Genomic DNA, 15,102 nt, shown 5'->3' with positions numbered 1-15,102 from the left:
TCACAGGGAAACCTCGGAGTCAACACAGAGCTGAACCTTTCACTAGAATAAACTAGCTGTAATCAAGCCAAGTAATTAGAGGATCATTATGATGATAGGTCAGCAGACTGGCCAGATCAAGAATTCAGGTCAGTCTTAAGTAATGCCAAGGTGGTAGCGGTGACAAAGGGGCCAGCTGTCCCTCTGCTACTAGTAGTAGTTTCCAACGCGTATCTGTCTTGTTTGAGATCCTCCCATCAGGCAAGGGGACTCGCAGGGCCACCCGCACACAGGCACCGTGCTGCCATCAGCAGCTCTCCTGGTCACCCACCCGCTGCCACCGGCCGGAGCTGTCCCTGATGTGAAAAACGCCCGGGGCACGAGGGGGCCAGGCAGGATCCAGCTCCGGCACCGCGAATCCTCCTGCTCTTCCGCAGTAATCCCCCGATTTCCAGGAAGGTGGAAGCCCTGCTTCAAACGGCCAGCTGGTTTCAGTGACTTTGCACAGCTCCCACGGCCAGCAGGCTGTGCAGGCAAACTTGGTGTGACAAGCTCAAGTTTTCCTAAAAGACGTAATGCTGGTATTATATATACAAAATACATATATAATATATAATGTATATAACTCTATAACTCCAAGTCTTCCATAACTCAGAATGCTCTTAAGAAAGAATCATAGGGAAACCTCTGATATTATATATTATACACACACACACGTATATATATATATATATATATATATATATGCACACACATATATTCTTGACTTATTAAGCAGGTATCTGCATTTCCCTGCAGGAATGACATTAAGCCAGAGTTATGCAAAAAAAAATAGGAGAATATTATAATTATTCCCCCCCACCGCAAGCATTACAACGCCAGGAAATTCAGGTTAGGTGTTTATGCAAAATGTGGCAGTGCCGAAATGAGAAATTCAGCCATCCAAGTAACCCCGTATGCTCGGAGGCGATAGGTACCCGTGTGCAACTTGCAAGCACGACAGAACGCTAACGTTTGCCGTCTGAATTGAGATGAATTTTGATTTTTTTAAGATAGGATATTTTTTAAAATGGATTCCAGTATATATTTTCCTGTGACACGTGGTGGCAGGAGCGGGGCTGGAGCCACCACCATCGCCGCTGCTTTCTGCGGGGAGCTGAGGTTCGTCCTCTGGATTTAAAACCTCCCCACAGAGAACACGAGGGGGTAACCACAATGACTCGACTCAAAGTACTGGCAACGTTGACATTGTGGAGGCATTCCTCAAAATCTTAAGGCAGAGCCCTGCCCACGTTGTTGTTGTTCTTCAATAAATCGCAATCCAAAAATGTAGGAAAACTCTATTAGCACCTCAGAATTTTCCTTCGGCCATCCTCAATCTTCCTCCTCTTCAGACAGGCTGAATGATGCCGGTAAATCAGTAATGTTGCATCAGCCCAAGGAGCTGAAGGTGAGAAGTGAGGGGACAGACCCAATCTGTGCTGTGTGTCTGAGTGCCTGACATGAAGGAAAGCTGCTCGGAAAGGGAAATGTTAAACAAATACAAACGTGCAGGAAGAAGAAACTACTGCAGTATGAAACACGGAGAGGCCTCTGCCTAAAAGTGCCATTGAGGGCACCCGGGCTTGGGGCCGCAGCTCCGGTAGGCAGAGCTGCCAGCAGCGAGGACAGACACACGGACAGGACAGGACAGGGAGCCCCGGGGCGCTGAGACCCTCCTGGCTCCCATCGGACACGTTTCCTCCACACACACGTCTGCAGCTCCGAGCCGGTCCTGGCACCTTCGTGGAGGAGCTTTTGGAGACCTGTGTATTAGGACATGGATTTTGAACGCTCCGACACAACCTTTCCTTCAAGCTTGCCACATGTATAGGAACAGGATGTCTCGCTGCTTTGCAGAGACCCCAGAATAACCCCTAAGCAAGGCAAATACTAAGGTAGGAATAAAGGAGCGTACACGCACATACAGACAGCACATGGGTTAGGTCTGGGGAAGCCAACAAGAAAAGCATGTTTTTCTCTTCCTGGACTGACGAGCCGCTCCAGGAGGGCTCTGTGAACTGCTCCTGGCTACTTCATCCACCAACGCAACGACTTTCACTGTCCTTGGACGAACCACATCCAAAACACTGGGCTCTCCCTCATGGAGAAGCTGGAGCAGGTGGAGAGGGGATAAGAAGGACGTGAGGTTGCCCATCCGCTCACGTGGGAGCCGACTTCCCCTCGCAGTAGGACGCAGTGGAATTGGAACAGGTCTATCTGATCACCGGGCAGACCTTATTTGAAGAGCAGGATTAATATCTTCCCACAGCCATCCACAATGAAGAACACTCCAGTTGCCAAAATAATCCTGTCCTGAATAGCGCAATCCGCAGGTGGCAAGTGGCTCTCCGTGGATTTGCTTTCGGGGTGCTTAGGAACTGTCCCTATTTCACATCAGCACTGTTCACTCCTACACACTGGAGCGTTTCTTTCCGTGGGGCCTGTTGGCCACGGAATCGGCATCCCGGCTTCTGTCCTGAAAGGCTGGATCCATGTTACCAACTGGTGGGTTGCTCCTTGCCAAGACATTTTTGGAGGAATTAGAAAAATCCTGCTCACAAAAGGGAATTATATGGGGTACTTAGGCCAAACAGGCATTCCATTTAGAAATATAATTACTTTTGCTATTCCGTCATGCAAAAGAATTTGATAGTGAGGGATACAACAGAGAAAATTATTAGTGTGTTGACACTTCCAATATAAATAGAAAACAGACCTGGCTGAAACTAAGTGGGAAATAAAAAAAAAAAGAGAGAAAATATGTGAGGTTACCAACTGGGGGGATAACTCGGGACCCCCTAGCGCATTCTTCCCAGGGGAAGCACCGTCCCACACGCTGCTGTTCGTGTTTTAATTCCGTGTGCTTTTACCTGACAACTAATGCACAGTTTCTCCTGCATTGCTGGGAGAATCCAATTCTTCTGCAGGATGCCCTGGCACACGGCAAGGCAGGCGCTATTCCACACTGCCAGGAAGAGCCCGGAATGGGATCTGCTCCTATTCCCACAGTCACCCAGGGACGGATTCAGACCTCCCCTCTGGACACCAAACATACGACCCTCTCACTGAGGCCGCGTGTCCGGACGTGGCCTTTCCTGCAAGTGTTCTGCTTTAGTCCTAGGAGGAATATTTTTATCCAGCATCTTCCTTCTTAATGATATTAATGATTTATCACATATGGTGCGCTATATTTTTATAAAGCTGTGAGATACCATGGTGATTAACACCATATGAGGACCTAAATAGAAGGGAAGGGAACGGCAGAAACGTCCTCCCGGCAGATCCAGGGCTTTGGTGGGTTTTTAGGAAATGTGTCTCAGCTGCATGATTTTACTCCGGACAGAAGAACTGTAGGAGTTCCATGAGAGAAGCCTGTGCTGTACTTGCTCGTGCTGTAGAGACAACAAGAGACCTTATGTTTAATTTCTCCCTGGCTCTAATTGGGATTCTCAGATCAATTATGCAAGCAGAGATTGATTAGTCTAGCTCTTTTGATCACATGGATTTATTACTTTGATTTAAGAAGGCAGGAGGAAAAAGGAAAGTAAGAACCACAAGTAACCCCTTGTGTTCTTAGATATATACATGTATTTATGTATATATGTATGTGTACATGTACGTCTCTCTCATTATGTTGCTCGTAAAAAGAAGACTCCAGCTTCACAAAGCCTTGCACGTTTATCCCATGGATATGGCAGTCCACACACAAAACCTGCTCCCCGCATCAACACTCTCCAGTGTGACAATCCCATCACCGTTACCTGCCCGCTGGAGCCTGGGAGAGCTTGGAGCCTCGCGGGGCTGCTCCGAACGAGCGCCCTGGAGCCAGGCCCAGTGCCGGCTGTTCCAGCATTCCCAGAGCCCCCGGCCTGCTCGGATTTGGGCCGCCCCTCCGCATTGCTGGATCCCAAAGGAGGAGTTTGCTGAAGCCTGGCCAGGCCAGGGAAAAGGGGATCGCTTCAAATGCTGGTGGCGCTGAGTACATAGGAATCACGGGGGGAAAAGGCAGTTTCTGCAAAGCTGCTCAGTGGCAAGAAGAGGCAGCCAGGCCCCTGCAGAGGCTCTCCTGGCCTCGGGATGAACCGGGATCTGGACGGTAACGTTTGCACCACTGTCATTAAGCTGGTGGCAGGACTTGCATGAAAATGTTTGTTTTCATTGAAGGGCTATGGCTCGGAGAAACAAAAATGCTCGAGGCTGAAATATAACATTGTTCTCTGCTAGAAAATGCATGCAGGGCTTTTATTATGTATATAACTTTGGTATCTCCATGTAGACTTGACTGTGGAGGCTCTGCTCCTGTTTCCATATGTACGCAGCTGGCTGCATATGTAAATCAAAGATGCAAATTAAAGGAGGATTCTGGCTGGACCTTATATAGGTGCCACGTCCCCATTTGCTGCCTGCAAATACCAGAACTGCACGGCAGATTCTGCTGCAAGTTGCTCTGCTGAAGCCAAGGGCTGGAGCAGGACGGGGCTCCAGGGTTTGCCAGGCTCCAGCCTCCACCCCTGCCTCTCCCACAAAAAGGGAGGCCCTTTGAAAGGGAAGCCGTGCCAACCGGGTCGGCTGAGTTCTTGGGAAAACTGGAAATAAGTGACAACGCTGCCTCTGCTAACAGTATCTAAATTCCCATTGACATAGCGCCCAGGATCTCTTACCAGGAACCAGCACCTGCCATGCAAGAGATGCCACAACCCAGGACAAAAATACAGCCCTGCTCGCAAAGACTTAAGGTAGAAGGCACCCAAGCAGGTCATTTCTCCCTTACCAGGGCCAGCTTCGTGCTATTGCTAAGTAATCGGAGTGTAACGCACCACTCCTGCAGACGGCAAACACTGCTCGGGCGTTTATTTAACTTTCTGCATGATAAAGTCCTTCCTTCAGAGCGGCCGGCGCAGAGTCTTTCCCCGGGGGCGGCCGGTGACCGCCGCGTGTTCTGCCTTGCCCCCATCTGCAGCGGCAGCGTTTCGCCCGAGAGACGCGCTGCCTTCAGACACCAACCAGATTATACTCCAGTTATTGGCACGCTGTCTTTCTGGATTAAAAGCATCATCGTGCAACTAGTAGTTCTTCATCGAGGAGCCTCTCTCGACTGCCCACCCCCACAAATATGTCAAAACTGATATTCAGAACATTCGTGGGTATGAAAGCAGCTCCACAAAGTTGTAAACAAGACATGAGGGGCCGGGAATTAGGCAAGTCGTAAAGAACAGCACAGAAATGAGGTTCCTAAGTAACTTTACGGATACTTCGTGTAAGCTCATATGGATGCGAATGATACGCGGCACAATACAGCACAGAGGGTCCCATGTCTTTGTAAAAAAAAAGAAAAAAAAGATTATATAAACCACTTGTTTCAGAAAAAAATAAGCATTCCTGCAGATGCTTAAACATGGAACAAACCCAAGTCAGGCAGGTAGCTGTCTTTGGTAAAACTATTTCAGCGTTTAGTTACTTACCTGCTCAATTTAGCATCTCCAGGATTGTGGTCTTGGAATAACAAATTACTGAATTTCAATAAAAATCAACCAATATTCCTTAAATAATAGTATGATTTTAGTATAAGCAAGTGTTACTATTCTTATGTGCAAATGTGCAAAATCAGTATTCCTAATTGTTACAGCTTCTGCACGTAGGACAGTATCGTTAGTACTACTGCCACAGCCATACAGGTCAGGCAGGCCTAATTTCTCATGCGGATGAACGTACTCTGATAGGAGTAACTTTCTTTGATTTCATTTAAATTACTTGGAAAGAAGCGAGAGTTAATCTGAAAAAAAGCCAGACGACGATGCCAGAACGAAGGAGTCTACGGGAGGGTTATAGTAGAACCACGAGTTTTAAATTCACACGTTGGCTTGCACAAAAAGAACATTTTCTTACGAAGATAAAAGCCTCCACGTGTAATAACTCGATATATAGACAAGCCCTAAGGGCTTGCATCTTGAGCACTTAACATTTTTGGCCCCGTCTTAATGGATAAAAAAAAGGTGTGTTTCTCACTCGCATTAGCCCAGTCAAAGTAGCTTAAGATGATGAAAAGGCCTTGGGCTTTGGCGAGCCGGAGGTGCCAGGGTGTGAGGTGAGCACATACACCACGGCGCAGGCAACGCTGCCTTGAGCACGCACTCACCTCGGCCGGTTAAAGCAGGCGGCGAGCGGGAGCCGGGATGCGGCTCCACGGGCCGTTCCCACCGCCAGGCTCCACGCAGGATGGTGCAGGGAGCAGCACACAGCTCACGGTGCCCAGAAAGCAGCTGAGGAAAACACAAATTGAAACTTTTAACTTATTAAGGGATATTTTTCCCCCTCTAAGAGTAGAAGCCTCCAAACGGAGCAGTTACCCCGAGCTCACGCTACGCGGCCCTCGCTCCGGAGCGCCGCAAACGCTCCAGCTGCCCGGGAAGGCAGCGCCGGAGCCGCTCGGAATGTCCCCACGCGCGAGGACGCGCGGGACCCTCCGGAGAGGCAGAGCTGCAAGATGACAAGTAGGCAGAACTGATGAAAAGGAGAAAGAAACATTTCAAGTTTAGAACCAGCCTTCTACAGCGCGTTCGTTAGCGTGTGGCAATTAACATATGCTAACTTTCCTTCTTTTTTTTCTTTTTCTTTTTCTTTTTTTTAAGTCCGGCCAAGTTTTGTACAAAAATATGAGAGTAAAAAAAAAATTTTTTTTAAGAAAAAAATTATTTATTTCATACTTTTTTATTTATTTCATGCAGAATACTGAATGATCACTGAACTAACAGGTTCTGGAAGAGCAACTATCCGGATCCCATTCCAGATACAACCTGGAATCACCCCATTTCTCAGCATTTCTGCTCCAAGGACCGTTTTGGTGATACGACAGTATTCGCAGCACCTGTTCCTCTAATATTTCGTTTCTGCTGTTACAGACGTGTGTTTTTCAGACAGAGACCACTTCTGTTGGGTGGGTTGCTTTGGCCGGATACAAATGTCCAAGTTTTCCTGGCAGAGCTGCTCAAGCACCCGCCATCAGCCCGGCGCTCCAGCTCTGGATTCACTCGCTTGGTAATTCCAGCACAAGTTGTTGTTCCCTACAGCCTCATCCCTACTGGGGGCTGCCGTTTGCCGGCACATCCCAGCGCGGCGGCTCCTTCACCCCTCGGATCTCCACAGCGATGGCTCTCGGTGCGGACGTGCCTGGCTCCGGTCACATTAAATGCGGCTGGAAATAACGGGCAACGTCCCTTAATGACCCGTTCCCCTCGACCTCGCTGCGCCGGGATGAATTCCGTCCTGCTCCGCTAGGATTCTGCCTTGTGATAGCAGCGTCCACGTAAAAAAACAACCGGGAAAGACGCGAAGCGCTGGGCGAGACACAGGCTTCCCCCTGCACAAAGGCAAAGCCCGCAGCCGAGCTGCCCCGGGGAACGGGGAGGCGGAAAGCGGCGCTGCAGGAACCGAGTGCGCGAGAGCGGACGGGGGGATCTCACCGTTCTGCGTGGGGCCGCGGGGCATGGCGCTATCCCACGGCGGCCTCGCGCGCACCGCTCGCCATCCCGGGACAGACGTGTCTGTCCGCAGAGGGGGCCGCGTCCTGCGCTCGCCGTCCTGGGCTGCCCCTCGCTCCAGCCGAGCCCGGGCGGCTGCAGCTCCGACCCGCTTCGGGTCGGCTGCCTGGACTGGCCCGTGCGAACAGAGCGCGAGGGGCCGTCTCGGCGTGAGGGCCCGCGCAAACAGGGCCCTGCACCTGACGTCCTGCAAGTAGGTGCCCCTTTTCAGTCACTGGGAGACTCTAGGGCAAACATTTGGCAGAGTTTTTTTTTTTTTCTTCCCAGCAATTGGCATATTTGCAATTATGGGGCCAAAGAAGTCACACCAGTAACCCACGGTGGGGTGGAAGACATGTCAGTATATACAGACAGCTATTCCTACGGGAACGCGCGTGTGTGTGCACAGGTCCCAGGGCTGTGCGCGTTACCTGCGCACCCCGCGGGCAGGTAACAGTCCCTATTCCTGCCGCGGCGCCCCCATCTCGTCTCCCACCCGGCGAGCAGTGGGATCGATGACAACCCTCTATTTTATGGAGCTCCGGCTCTGGGAACGCGGCCCGGCCGCCGTCCCGGGGCGACCCGCGAGCCCCGCGGGCGGAGGCGGCGCGCGGGGCCGCTCGGCGCCGTGCAGGCCGCGCGGGGCCGTCCCGTCCCGTCCCGTCCGCGCTCCGGCGCTCCGCGCTTTGGGCGCAGCCCGCGGCGGCCCGTGAGGTCAGCGCGGCGCGGGGGGGCGGCGCAGTGTGGGGCCCGGCGCGGGGGCGGCGCCGCGGCCGCGTCGCGCGGGGGACGTGGGGGGGGTTGCCCGGCGGGATCCCGGCCCCACCCGCCGCGCTTCCTCCTCCCCCCGCCCCACTCAATTCTCCTCTCTTTTTAACAACACCCTTCCTCCTCCTCCTCCTTGTTTTTTCCCCAAAGTTAAACTTCCTGCTGCCGGCGCGGCCGGGCGGGGGACGCTCTCCCGCACCCGCGCCAGCTGGAGCTGTCAAAACTTCCCCGCGTACAATGAAGCGGCGGCCGCAGCCGGGCAGCGCCCGGGGCCTCTGAGAGGGGAGGGAAGAGGGAGGGAAGGAGGGAGGGCGCGGGGGGGCGCCCGGCGGCGGGAGCGGCCGCCTCGCTCGCTCTCTCCACCTCGTCCCGCCCCGGCGGAGCCGCGCGGGGGGTGTCATTGTGCGCCAGGGCCGGCCCGCCCGCCCCCGCCTCCCGCCCCGTGCTGCTCCCCCTGCTACCTGCGCGGCTCGGCGGCGGCTGAGGCCAGCGATGCGCGGCGGCGGCGCGGGAGGCGGAGGTGAGGAGGCGAGGAGCCGCGGGAGCAGGAGGAGCACCGGGATCCCCAGCGCCGGCCTCGCCTTCCTCCTCCTCCTCCTCCTCCCCATCCATGTGTCTCTCTCGTCCTGCTGACTAGGATGTCAACGGAGGACAGGAGCCCGGTGGTGGCGGTGGCGGAGCCGCCTCAGCAGCAGCAGCCCCCCGAGCCCGGAGCTCCCCCCGCAGCAGCGGCGGCGGCGGCGGCGGCGGCAGCCACAGACAAAAGACCTAGGGGCCGGCCTCGCAAAGATGGCGCTTCCCCTTTCCAGAGAGCCAGAAAGAAGTAAGTTGGGCGCCGCCGGCTGCGAGGCGCCCGGTGCCCGCGGAGCTGTCAGCGCCCGCGGGCGGCCCCGCGGCCCCCTCCGCCGTGCCATTTTGAGAGGGGCCTCCTTTCTCCCCCTCCGCTCCCCTTTGCACTTTCGCCTCCGCCACCTTCACCTTTGTCTTCCTCCGCCCGCTCTCCCTTCGCACTTCCCTCGATCCCGGCTCTTTCCCCTTCTTTCTTTGGAGTTTCTCTTCGGCTCCCCCCTCCCACTGCACCTTCCCCCTTCTCCTTTTCGGCTCTCCCCTCCTCCAGGACGCTCGGTCGCCGCCAGCGTCGCCCGGCTCCCCCCTGCTCCGCGCTATAGTTCCTCGCTGGTTTTATTCTTATTTAAAGAGAAAGAAGCGCTTTTTTCCTTTTTTTTTTTTCTTTTTTTTTCCCCCAAGCACGGGGCGTTCAAGGCGCTTCCCCCCCGCGCGCCCCGCACGCGGGCGCGGCCGCGCAGCGCGCACAAACTTCGGGCCGGACTTTCGCCGTGTGCGCGGCCGGCGGCGCCGGGCGCAGCTGTCAAGGGCCGCCCGCGGAGGGACGCGGGACGGGGCGGCGGAGCACAACAAACACCGCGGGCGGAGGAGGGGGGAGCTGCCTCCTCCTCTTCCTCCTCCTCCTCCGCCCTGGCGGATTTCCCTTCGCCGCAGCCCGGGCACTGCCCCGCAGGCCGGCGGGGCGGGGCGGCGCGGGGGGGGGGGTGCAGCGCGACGTGCGTGTTCGTTACCCCCCACGGCCCCAACGGCCGCGCGGGGACGCGGCGCGGGCGCCTCGCGCGCGGCTCCGGGGCCCGGGCGGCGGCGCAGGAAGCGAGGGGCCGGCGGGACATGGCCAAGTTGGGGCGCAGCGGCGCCAGGTAGAGCCCGCGCGGCGCGGGGGAGGCGCCCATGGAGGCAGGGCCGGCACAAAGGTAGGCGAGGAGCCCGCGGGCAGCGCGGCGGCCCCGCGGCGGCCGGGCCCGCTGCCCTTTGTGTTAAAGGGGCCGTTTGACACCGGTCGGGGCCGTTTAAACGGGCGAGTTGCGGTTCCTGCTGAACGCCCAGGCGGGCGGCTGGGGCTCGCTGAAGTGAGGAAGTGCTGGGAGGGAATCCTGTGAGCAGGAAAGAACGCGTGTGAAGGAAATACATACATATAATTTCCTACAATAATTTCGATTGTTTTTACGTATTCATGCTGCATAGATACTCCAGGATGAAGCTGTCATTAGTCAGGGATGTCTGAGTGATTTCTTTTTTACGCTTCTTGGTGAAACTTTCCCTTGAAATTTTAATGCCCCCCCCCTTGCTTTTGGTGGAGCTGCGTCATTCACAGCCTCTTTCTTCAAAAATCCAGCGTTTTACCCAATGCAAATTTTCTCATAATGCCAGTTGAAAATAGTTGGCAACCATATACATTCACTTATACGTTTGTTTCAGTTCGCTGGCTTTGCTCTTCGGTTTGGCATACTTGTTCTATTCTACATAGAGAACCCAAGCCTCATATAGGAAACTTTTGAGTTTTATTTAAAAAGAAGTTTTAGGAAGGAAAATATGAAAGTGTCCATGGTGTGCCAGTCTGTTTAGAGCGCCACAGTATAAAAAGTGAGCTGCCCCACAACCAAGGGCTCTCAAAATACTATTATCCGTGAAAATTGTCATTTCTTTTGTGCCAGCTTCGGGTTGTGTACATGTTTGGTGAAAAGTGGGTGTTACAGAGATAATTCGTTTTTCAGTTATATTTCTGGTGTGGTGGGAATATTGTCAAGCAGTATTGCAGTATTAGTAGGAAATAAATATTTTCTAGTAAAAATATTTGCTAATCTTGACAGGAGTATAAACATTTACGTAAGAGCCAGAAATGAAGTTGGCAGAGGCAAAAATGAGAAGGTCTAAATAGTGGGTTTTTTTTTTTTTTTTTTTTTGAATTGCTGCATTCTGATGTGGGACTACAACCTAATCCTGCCTGGTATCCTTCAGTATCTCTATGGAAAAACAGTAATATTGGTAAAGATGTTATGATTACACTTATAAACACTTCTAAAACTAGTTTTGTATCAGCAATAGTGATTTTCCAAGTTTTTGGAGAAGTAGATGAAGACCTGTTTTTTTTTCTTTTTTTTTTTGCATCTGTTTTTTGGAAAAAAGGGGGTTTATTTTGTAAATCTTCCTATTTATGCAATACTGATTACAATTAGCCAAGCGTGGGCAGAAGTAAAGTAAAAGCAACTTGTGTTGTTTTCATCTAACTGCTTGGATACGTCTTCTTTCTCACTTTGCACTTTCCAGTTGGATTAATGTGCCTCATGTAAACCAGATAAAAGAGCATATGTCGGACCATTTTCTGTACTGTAATCACACGTCTAAATCACTATTAGCCATTCAAATTGTTCAACCGCTTTATCCCATTATAGGAAATGTTCCATTGAGTGTTGGGTCTAAGTGCAGCCTAAGTAATGATAAAACCAAGAGCCCTGCATTAAAACAGCATAGACAAAAAGTAGAAAAATCCCTGAGCAATGGACGCCTCCATTAAGGAAGAAAACAGTATTTGAAAATGCTGTAGGTTGGTATTTTACCTTCATGAAGGCCATGGGTGTAACCAGCCGAGCTTTCCTTTAGAACTAGGTATCAATCAGTTTGTGCTGTCAACCAGAGAGTCTTTTGTGGTGTCAGTACCTGGAGAGCTACTGCTCATGGAGAATTGTGTTAGGACAATATTTTGTTATTATTTGAAGGAAAGGTATAACCGAGCATGCAGCTGTGTGAACAGCATCGTCAGGAAACGTAATCTTAGGTGAACGGTTCATTTTTATTATTTGTATTATAATTGTGCCTAGAGGCCAGGGCACCATTGCGCTGCATACGGGACAGATGCATAAGCAAACATTGCTTCTGCACAAACAACTTCATAATCTAAATGTAGAGATAAGGCTGCATGTAAATATAAGAAATGTCTTGGGAAAGTGCAGGGGAGCAGCGGGAGCGCTATGAGGACAGGAACAGGCAGAAGGAGTTCGGGTGCTCCGGCTGCTCAGCATTGGGAATGATTCATAGGCATCGCACTTGGAGGAGATATCTAAAGGAGGGTAACATTGTCACCCTGAGGATTTTTGCAGATAACTTGTTTCCTGCCTGAAGTGCCAGACAAACACTCCAATTTTCTTCCTTACATTTTGGTGACTGGCTTTCTGCACAGAGCAGAGGTGGAAGGGCTGGAGCTGGGCTAGGCCGTGCAGCACCTTGACACTGGAAATGGGTAGGTCATTCTTGATACGATCCATAAGGAAGGAAGAACAACACAAAGAACTATAATCAAAGCAATGAATGAGAAATTTTTTTTTTTTTGTAATAATGAACTTCCAAATGAATTGAAAAGTGGCAAAAATATATTTAAAGCCAAAAAGGAGAAGAAACCTGCAGTGCGGAAGATACAAAACAGTGAGAAAGTAAACTTTTAGGTGTATGGCTAGAAAAGAGGACCTGAATCTTGCTAATCTGGTATAGAAAAAAGTGGAAATACTTAGAGACCATTTGTCATGTGGCCCGAAATCTTGTATGCTTGTCTCCTCTTCATCAATTAAACTTTGACTCCCAGAATATGGACTGAGTGACAGGAACATTGTCAAAAAGAAGGTGCAGTGAAGGGTATTGGTTCCATTTTGACTATGTTGATGTTGTGTAGACACCTGATTATTTGTGAAAACATACTGGAATAGTATTGTATGGGTGCAGGAAGCATTTTTGTAATCTATTTAGGTACTAGAGCTTTGTTAATTTATCCATGCTGTAAGCAGCAGTATCTGCTGATGCAGAAAGCTGTATCTTTTTGGAAAAAGTTTAGTAGCAAAAGTCTCCTTAATTGTGGTCATGATAACAATTACTCTACAATTTGGTATGTTCATTATAAACTTTATGTTCCACATTCGTTAGACTTCCAATGTATGTTTTTAGTCATTTTTTGCAAATGCATGTATTTTAAAATGGCACAGAATAATGGTTTTGAAAAGCTTGATATTTGACTGAAGTAAGCTTTTTTGTGCTTATTTGTAATTACTTTTTATTTTTTGCCCGAGTATTTCATTAGTTACTTTGCCCAATATCAGCTGCGTTACCTTTCAAAGACCATTGGTTTCATAGATGCAGATAGTTTTGTAGCCATGTAAACGTGATATATTTGCCAGGAAATAACTATTTAAGATTTTTTTCATTAATCATCATAATTGCATTTGTAGTAGGTTAAGCCATTATTTAAAGATATCTACGCTCATTTCTAAGGAACCTTAACGTAGCCCAGTTATGCTTCCTTAGTTCATCACACACCTTCTGTCTGAGACTTATTACTTGCTTTCTCTCTCACTTCTAAATTTAATATTTGCAAATACAAAATATATATTGTGAGGTAAATGAGAACATACATAAATACGTGCTTATAGCTAGGGCCTGTCATAATTACCTGGAAAGAGTGAGGTCTTTGGATGCTGGACTTTGTACAAGCGCTGTATGGATAAGGATTAGCACACTAGGCAAAGGGTGGCCTGTAGCTCTGACTGTACAAGCCACGTCTCGGCGTGCTTGGCTAAAAGCACCATGAAAGCTCCTAAATGCTCTGGGTTTTGTAGAATTGCTTTGCAGTGTTGTCAGAGTTGATGACTGCTCATTAACGTGCACTATTGTCCTCACTTGTGTCTTAAAGGTGAGTGAGTTTATGGTTAGTATTGGAAGTGGATTTTACTCTACAACCTTAGCCTACAATTTTCACAATTTTAAACAGGCCACATTTTCAAATTAAGAATGCTTTTAATTATTCCTCCCTTGCAGTTTTCAATTGTGGCTGTTGGTTTATTAGTGTTTGGATATGATAATCCATTGGGTATGTAGCACTTTCCATGCAAGCATCTCCAAGAACTGTCAAGACAGTAACAAAAAACTAAGTCAGTCTTTGAAATCTGCACGTTACCTACATTGATTTTAAGGCCTGTCTTTGCAGAGGTAGAAATAAGTACCCAATCTTTTGGTTTCCCCAATCTGATCTATCTACACTGGGTGTCTTCAATGACATAAGAGGCTTTTCAAGGCCCAAAATATAAAATACCTCAATTTAGTTGTCTTTGCTTGTGAAGATTCTTTTTTTTTTTTCCTTTTTTTCTTTTTTTTTCTTCCTAACACATCAGACTCCTAACATGCTATAACTGTTCTTTTTGAGATAAATAATAGGAAATGGACATTCTAACTAGCATTCTGTGCATTTTAATTGTCCAGTACTAGACAATGACACCAGACATTTCCATTTGTGCTATTCCTGAGTTCACCAGGTGGTGCAATCAAGACAAGTTTGGGCACTTGCTTCAAGAACTACATTGAGTAAGTTTTTCGAACAGCACCGGTGCCTTCATTCTTTCAAAAGAAAGTCAGGCAAAGTAGGAAAACCCCTCAAAATCTCGGTTATTCGTTATTTAGAGAAAGGCAGGCAGCGAGTCTACGGAACGCATCAGGTGGTGCTTTTGCCCAAGGCCCATCAATGTCGAGCTGGCTCTGGCAGCCGGGCAGCAGCCGCCCTGCCCTGCCCTGCCCTGCCGCCAGCTGTTTGCTGTCCCCTCGTGCTGGCCCAGGCGTTGGCGGAGCCGAGTGCCGAAGCGCGGTGGGAAACTGAGCCGGGCTCAGAGCGACCTGGCAGAGCCCCGTGTTTGCGACGGCCGCGGTGCCGAGGGGCAGAGCTGGCCTGGGGAGCGCTGCCAGCTCCGAGCGCCTGTGAGGCTACAGCGCCGGTGCCGGGAGATTTGATTTGATTTTCTTCTTTTTTGACTCATTCATGTTCATTCCTTAATAGGAGTTCTTACTCCTATAGGAGTTTGTGGGAGATTTCTACAACCTGTAGTCATGTTGCATGTTACACATGCTGACTGATTTGAAAAATGTAGTAGAGAGGGTTCTTCACAGCATTTAGGTAGGTGACCCGCTCTAGTCTGTC

General features: G+C 50.1%; 1 protein-coding gene across 1 annotated transcript in view; it reads left to right on the top strand.

Moving 5' to 3' along the window:
* Positions 1-8,708: 8,708 nt before the first annotated feature.
* Positions 8,709-15,102, top strand: part of KMT2C (lysine methyltransferase 2C) — a 167,604-nt gene continuing 161,210 nt past the window's right edge. Inside the window, 2 exon segments of the mRNA XM_088534769.1 lie at positions 8,709-8,826; positions 8,944-9,129. Of these exon segments, the coding sequence (XP_088390895.1) occupies positions 8,945-9,129 (185 nt within the window). The 5' untranslated portion in view covers positions 8,709-8,826; position 8,944.

Source organism: Tinamus guttatus, unplaced genomic scaffold, assembly GCF_059628265.1.
Source record: "Tinamus guttatus ecotype Peru unplaced genomic scaffold, ASM5962826v1 Tinamus_guttatus_pri_ptg000599l, whole genome shotgun sequence".
In the NCBI taxonomy this organism is placed as follows: Eukaryota; Metazoa; Chordata; class Aves; order Tinamiformes; family Tinamidae; genus Tinamus; species Tinamus guttatus.
Note: the sequence above shows the minus strand (reverse complement) of the source record. Positions and strands in the feature narration are given on the sequence as shown.